The sequence below is a fragment of a genome, unplaced genomic scaffold (genome assembly GCF_019419815.1).
Source record: "Pyrus x bretschneideri cultivar Hongxiangsu unplaced genomic scaffold, Pyrus_bretschneideri_v1 Contig28, whole genome shotgun sequence".
Lineage (NCBI taxonomy): Eukaryota > Viridiplantae > Streptophyta > Magnoliopsida > Rosales > Rosaceae > Pyrus > Pyrus x bretschneideri.
The window spans coordinates 1631854-1639789 of NW_025999590.1; the positions used below are offsets into that span (position 1 = coordinate 1631854).

General features: G+C 35.4%; 1 protein-coding gene across 1 annotated transcript; it reads left to right on the forward strand.

Moving 5' to 3' along the window:
* LOC125479376 lies at positions 1 to 378 on the forward strand. Its single transcript, XM_048588620.1, has one exon. The coding sequence runs from the start codon at positions 1 to 3 to the stop codon at positions 376 to 378; it is 378 nt and encodes a 125-aa protein (XP_048444577.1).
* Positions 379 to 7936: the final 7558 nt, after the last annotated feature.

Below are 7936 nucleotides of genomic sequence, written 5' to 3' on the forward strand. Positions count from 1 at the left end.
ATGATGTTTATCCGTCGTCACCTTGATGAAGGATTGAAGAGTGAGTACCTAACTGTTGAAGATCCATTAGCCCTCTGGAAGACATTGAGAAATAGATACAATCACCAGAAAATGGTGATTCTTCCAAAGACTCTTTATGAATGGCTGCATCTAAGGATCCAAGATTTCAAGTCGGTGGCTGAGTACGATTTCATAATGTTCAGAATTAGCTCTCAGATGAAGCTTTATGGGGAGACCATCACTAAGGAAGATATACTGGAAAAGACTTTCAGCACCTTTCATGCCTCCAACGTGCTCCTGCAACAGCAGTATAGCGAACGAGGCTTTATTGAGTACAACCAGCTGATATCGGTGCTCCTTATGGCTGAACAACAATGAGCTTCTGATGAAAAATCATCAGTCCCGACCTACTAGATCGACACTATTCCCAGAAGTGAATGATGATTCTCTCGAAGTGAACACCACGTCATTTCATGGCAATAATTACAAACGAAGATGTGACCACAAACGAGGTTGGTGGAACGGGAAATGCAAAAATCATGGTGTCCAGTTTTACAATCATGTTCCAAGGCATAATTCAGGTCTGAACTTCAAAAATGTAAATCGCCACAAAGGTAAAGCTCATATGAACAACACTCATAAAAACCTTGAATGAGCATGTCATAGGTATGGTGGCAACAGACACTGGGAGCGTACCTGTCGTACCCCAAAACATCTGATGGACCTGTATCAAGCCTCCCTCAAGGAGAAGGGTGTCAAAACCAATTTCCTCAACCATGCTAAAGCAATGGATATACCTGATCTAGTATTCGATTTATCAGGGCAATTAAATACAACACACCTAGATGTCTCGAACTTTATTGTGGAAAGAGGGAATGAAGTGCATTGGTCCAATTGAATCATTTATGTTTGATGTACATTTATTATTCTGAACTTGTAGTTTAAAGCTCACATTTCAATTCAATAAAAATGGCATTTCAATTTCCTTTTATTATGAATAAACTGTTTTTAACTGTGATTCTTTCACTCAGAGAGCATGAAAAAAAAACTATGGTTATTCTCAAAACAAGAGCAATGACAGAGATATTTGTCTTGTAGACAGCACAACCACACATACAATACTTTGAGATCGAAAATATTTCTCAAGCTTGATGCTTACAAAGTAAAGGCAACAACAATATTCGGTCAATCAAATGTAATTGAAGGCTCAAGAAAAACCCAAATCATGTTACCAAATAAAACAATATTGTCCATACAAAATATGATGTATGCTACTCAATCTACTCAAAATTTATTGAGTTTTAAAGACACACGTTTAAATGGATACCACATTAAAACGAAAAGTGTAGAAAATGTGGAATATCTATGCATTACCTCCAATGATATCCAAAAGCGTACATTGGAGAAATTGCGTGGTTTATCGAGTTAATTGTATTATACATACATAAAGACAATTGAAGCATATACTGTCATGAATCAGAAGTTCATTGATTCAAAAATTTACATGCTTTGGCATGACCGTCTGGGTCATCCAGGATCCACTATGATGCATAAACTCATTACCAACTTTAATGGACATCTGTTGTTGAACAGACACATTGCTATATCAAATGATAACCCTTGAAATGCTTGTTCTCAAGGAAAGTTGACACATTGCTATAAAGATTGATGCTGAATCCCTATCATTTTTGCTAAGAATTCAAGGGGATATTTGCGGGCCTATTCAACCACCTTGTGGACCATTTCGATATTTTATGATTTTGGTTGATGCAAATACTCGATGGTCACATTTTTATTTCTTATCTACTCGAAATGTAGTTTTTGTGAGACTTCTTGCTCAGATAATTAAGTTGCGAGCACAGTTCCCAAATTATCCTATCAAGTTAATCCAACTTGATAATGCTAGTGAATTTACGTCTCAAACCTTTGATGATTACTACATGATACTAGACATTGATATTGAACATCCTGTTCTTCAAGTCCATACTCAAAATGGTTTAGCAGAATCATTTATCAAGCGGCTTCAATTAATAGCTCACCTCATGAAAACAAAATTGTCAATCTTTGCATGGGGATATATCATCTTACATGCTACATCATTGGTTCGATTAAGACCTATAACTAACTACCAATACTCCTCAGTACAACTCGTGTTTGAGCATCAACCAAACATTTCACATTTATGAGTTTTTGGTTGTGCTGTTTATGTGCCTATTGCATCGCCACAACGCACTAAAATGAGACCTCAGCGTAGACTGGAAATTTATTTGGGTTTTGATTCACCATCTATCATTGGATATTTGGAACCCTTGATAGATGATATGTTTACAACTTGTTTTACGGATTGTCACTTTGGTGAGACAATCTTCCCATCATTAAGGGGAGAAAAGACAGTTCCAGAAGAACGGCAATAGCTGACATGGGTTGTACCCACCTTATCTTATTTTGATCCACGAGGCACTCAATGTGAAAATGATCATTCATCTTCAAAGTATTGCTAATCAAATGCCAAATGCATTTAATAATACTACGAAAGTGACAAAATCACCCATACCAACTGCAAATGTGCCTGCAAGAATTGATGTTCCCGTTAGACAAAATAAAGTGGCAGCGAATGATTCATTTGGTGCACACCTGAAGCGTGGTAGACCCCCAGATTCAAAAGATTTAGCCCCTCGAAAAAGAAAGATTAGGGTACAATTGAATCCAAATGAAATCATTCAGAAAGAGAAAATGAATGACAAATCCACAATTCATGATTCTGTACTTTCAAAAAAGGAAAATGTCCTTGATGGGACACATGTTCCTAAAGAGACAAAAGTACATGAAAGCAAAGAAATTTCTATAAATTATGCATGTACTAATGAATTGCGAGATCGAAATGAAATAATCTTCAACGACATATTCGCATTCACAGTAGCCATTGAAATCATATTAAGCGATGATATTGAGACTCGCTATGTTGATGAATGCAAACAGAGACAAGATTGACCTAAGTGGAAAGATGCAATCCAAGCAGAATTAAATTCCTTACAAAGGCAAAGTGTTTTTAGACCGGTAGTCCAAACTTCGCCTGGTGTAAATCCCATAGGTTAAAAATAGGTATTCACAAGAAAACACAATGAGAAAAAGGAGATTGCAGGTTATAAAGCAAGACACGTTACATAAGGTTTTTCACAAAGACCTGGAATTGATCATGAGGAGACATACTTTCCTGTAATTGACCCAATTACGTTTCGTTACTTAATAAGTTTGGTGGTTTCAGAAAAATTTGATATGCGACTTATGGATGTCATCACCACATATCTATATGAAGAATTAAATATTAACATATATATGAAGGTCCCAGAATGAATTAAGTTGCTTGAAATGACTAACAAACCACGAGGTATGGTCTCAATCAAATTAAGACGATCATTATATGGCCTGAAACAATCTGGATGAATGTCGTATAATCCTTTCAATGAGTATTTGATCAAAGAAGGATATACCAACAATGTCATTTGCCCTTGTCTGTTCCTTAAGTAATCAAATTCTGGATTTGCTATAGTGGCAGTATATGTCAATGATATGAACTTAGTTGGAACCGCTGAAGAGCTCAATAAAACTGCTGAATATTTGAAAAGCGAATTTGAAATGAAAGATCTTGGGAAAATAAAATATTATCTCGGCTTGCAGATCGAGCATTATGCTAATGGAATTTTGGTCCATCAATCAGCTTACATTGAAAAAATCCTGAAACGATTTGGCATAGACAAAGCTCATCCACTTAGTATGCCAATAGTCGTTCGTTCTCTGGACATTAAGAAAGATCCATTTTGTCCAATAGAAGATAATGAAATGGTCATTAGTCCAGAAGTATCATATCTGAGTGCAAATGATGCTTTATTATATTTAGCACAATGTACTAGACCGGATATGGCTTTTTTAGTCAACTTGTTAGCAAGGTATAATTATGCTCCAACAATTCGTCATTGGAAGGAAGTCAAAGATATTTTACAAAACCTTCGTGTGACAACAGACATGAGTCTCTTCTACTCAGAGAAATCCACAAATGACCATATTTTTGTCGGATATGCAGATGCTGGTTTTCTCTATGATCCGCATAAAGCCCGCTCACAAACTGGATATGTGTTCACTAATAGAGATACATCAATCTCATGGCGCTCAACAAAGCAAACATTAGTTGCTACATCTTTCAATCACTCAAAAATACTTGCTTTACATGAAGCAAGTCGTGAATGTTCTTGGTTAAGATCAATGATCCATCATATGTGGAATTCATGTGGTCTACCTTCAAAGAAAGACACTCCAACTGTCATTCATGAAGATAATGTAGTATGTGTTGTCCAAATGAAGGAAGAATTCATCAAGGGCGATAAGACTAAACACATATCTCCAAAGTTTTTCAATGCACATGAGCTTCAGAAGGCTAAAGTTATTGAAGTCAGACCAATCTGTTCCAATAAAAATCTGGCAAACCTGTTCACCAAATGTCTACCTAAATGCACATTTCAGAAGCTAGTGCAAGGTATCGGATTACGTTGGCTTACCAATTAGTTAAATTTGAAGAATACAGAATCAGGGGGAGCCTTCATGATACATGTCTGTTGTACTTTTTTTCCTTCGACTAGAATTTTTCCCACTGGTTTTTCCTATCAAGGTTTTAACAAGGCAACACAAGCATGCTTAACACTATATCAACAATCCAGGTAATGTTATACTCTTTATCCTTCGCTATGGTTTTTTCCCAGTGGGTTTTTCCGAGTAAGGTTTTAACGAGGCAACTGTTGTTGATATTATAGGCATCCAAGGGGGAGTGTTGTAAAAGTTGTGGGTGAATGCCCACATGCTTTTGGCAAAAGGTGAGAAGATTTTACAATAGTGGTCATGTTGTTGTATGAAGTTTTCAAAGAACACTCATTTCACCTTTGTAAGTTTTCGTGGAAGTTGCTCTATTTAAAAAGCACTCCGTGTGTGATCACAACACCCTGCAAAAGAAAACAACTAAAAGTAATAATATCAGTATCTCTCACTTCCTCTTTTTATCTACTATCCTTTTGTGTTATAGTTATGAAACTAAACAGTATGATATTTTGCACCCGTTTCGTTCAAGTCCATAACAAAAGTTATCTCTTTAACTTTTACCTATTTATAACTTGTCTTTATGTATGTTATATTCCAAATAATTATGTTCTCTATCCTTTTATTTTAAAAAGAAAAAAACTAACATCTTGCTACAAACATAAGCGTGTAGCAATTGACTTTTTGATTGCTTTAATTGTATTTATTTTATGTTTATAGTTTTTTTCATTGAAATATACTTTGAACAATGATGAACTTACTAACCATCTCCATTTATATATATGGATTATCTTCTTGTTGTTTTAGCTACTTATTCAACGTGAATTCAACTGTCTTTATTTGAATTTTTAAATAGATGAAATTACGAAAAAACCAATAAATGTACAAGAAAATTTAAAAAAAAATTTGACTTTCCAGTCTAATGAAATATGAAAGAAAAAAACAGTCAAAAAAGAATCAGTAAAAGTTTCTGAGAAAATGTGAATGTCAACTGTTGCGGTCTTTAGGTTTTTTTTTTAACAAACGATATTATTTATACTAAGCGGAAAGAGGTGGTCTTATCTCCCAATGGATTAGCAATAATATGGTTTAACTCACATTTGGTGATAATCAAACCTAAAACCTCACTTATGATTAAAGAGTAATACCACTAGACCGTAATACTAAGTAGCATTGAGGCCTTTAGGTTAGAGTTTGTTAAACGCAAAGGTAAGCTTAGAAATTAAGGTCTATGGCATGGGATGATAAGCCTTAATGCATGCTGACTCGACAGCACAGCCGGACGACGACCAGCTGCCCAAGGATACTATGATTTAAGAGAGACATAAAGTGATCGAGAAGGAGGAGGAGGAGGCGGCTATTCAAAACCAAAATTTGGCATGGGATGGGAATCAACGTACGTATAAAGTCATGCAACGTTGAGTTGCCTCGGTTGCGTCGGATGCCTCAGTTGCCTGGGTGAGTGGGTGTTGCGTTGTCGGGTTAACGACGATGAGGTTCTGGTATTCCAACACTTGAACATTAATTACGCGTTTTACAAGCAAAACATTAGACTTTTTATACAAATTGCTTCGTGAAAAAAAAAGAAGGTAAAGTCAAGAATATGAGAGAATGAAATAACTCGTCTTTCCGGCAAATTGCTTCCGTTTAGGTGCGGTCTGCTTGGTTTTGAAATTTTTGTAGTTTTGCTTGTTTTATGGGAGGATATGTGGGCACATAAGAAAATATAAGATTATGAATGAGAATATTCAAGGTAAAGTAGGAGTAGCCGAAATTGAAGGAAAGATGAAAAAAAATCAGTTACGATGGTTTGAACATATAAAACGAAGGCTTACTGACGCTCCGGTTAAAAGATGTGATTACGGGACAGAGATTCAGGGCCAAAGGGGTAGAGAACCTAGGAAGATTTTGGAAGAAACTCTAAGAAAAGACTTAGAATACTTGGATCTAACGGAAGATGTGGCACAGAACCGAGAGTAATGACGTTTTAGGATTCATACAGCAGACTCCACTTATTGGAAAAATGCTTTGTCGTTGTTGCTGCTTGTTTTATAGGGCTTTTCTTTATAATTGTTCATTTTATTATGGGGAAAAAAATAATATGAGAAAATTAATAAGCATGAACTACCCACACAATCAACCAAAATTTTAGTTCGGGAGGTATTAAAAATTCCATATTGTGATATGAGACTTACAAAACGGTTGATTCGACCAGTTGTTTAGTGCATATGGTTATCCAAAAACACACATTATTAATAAACGTTGAGAATTTGACAAAAAGATAATTTTAAGACACGTTAATACGCTTTTCTTTTATTGAGAAATTAGTATTGATTTTGAGTAAATACACATGGTTTATATGGTCCAAAATGCCTAAGACTTTTCTTTTGACCAAACAACATTTTAAATTACTCTAATCTATTACAACGAGACTCAAACTCCTTCACTCAAATAAGAAGACGACAAACTACAGATCAAATCTCTTTATACCAAGAACAACGTACATGATATGAATAAACCGTCACATGATGTTTCATATCAATAAAATAAGAACACATGGACAAAAACTTATAGATATTTATTATTAAAGAATATCACTGTAACGATATACATGTATCATAGTATTTCTCCTATGTAAGTCTCCCTCTCCCCCCAAAAGATATAAAACGTCTAAGAACACAGTAAAACAGCGTAACACGGTATCAACCGGACCGCAAAAAGATCAAATCCAAGTCGTTTTTCACATATCCATTGACAAAGTCCTCATCCTCCTTCCCTCAGCTCAGCTGAGTGACTGAGTCAGCTCCTCGAACTCAACTCAACTGTGCCTTGCAGTACGCATACGGCGTATCTTAGCTTTCGTCACCATCTTTATTCCTTAAAATTTAAAAACATTTACCTTCAAATGCAGGACAAATTTTTAATTGTGAGGATATACTACGTGTTTTTATGTAAATAATATAAAATTTTAGTTTTTAAGTTATTAACTTTTTAACATATATATTTTACTATTTATATAATGATGCATGATGTACTACTTCGTGTGTCCATCGCACTAAAAAAATCTCTGCACAACATCAGTACTTTCAAGTATTAATTAATCTAAATTAAATTAAATTAAATTAAAGTGAATAAAAATGGAAGAACTAGAAGGTCGTCGCGTGCCTTGACATTGTGAACACACCCACATCATTCGTTGGGTCGTCGTCTTCTTCTTCTTCTTCTTCTTATCGGACTCCCCAAACCCTCCAACACCACCGACGACAACCTCGAACCGCAAAAGTCTCCCATTTAGTCATCTCCTAATCACATGATTATGTCTTAAACTCGAAGGATTATTGTTTTTTCCAAG

What these genes read in the sequence shown, in the direction of transcription:
- LOC125479376 (XM_048588620.1), top strand. Translation starts at nt 1, where the DNA reads ATGATGTTTATCCGTCGTCACCTTGATGAAGGATTGAAGAGTGAGTAC.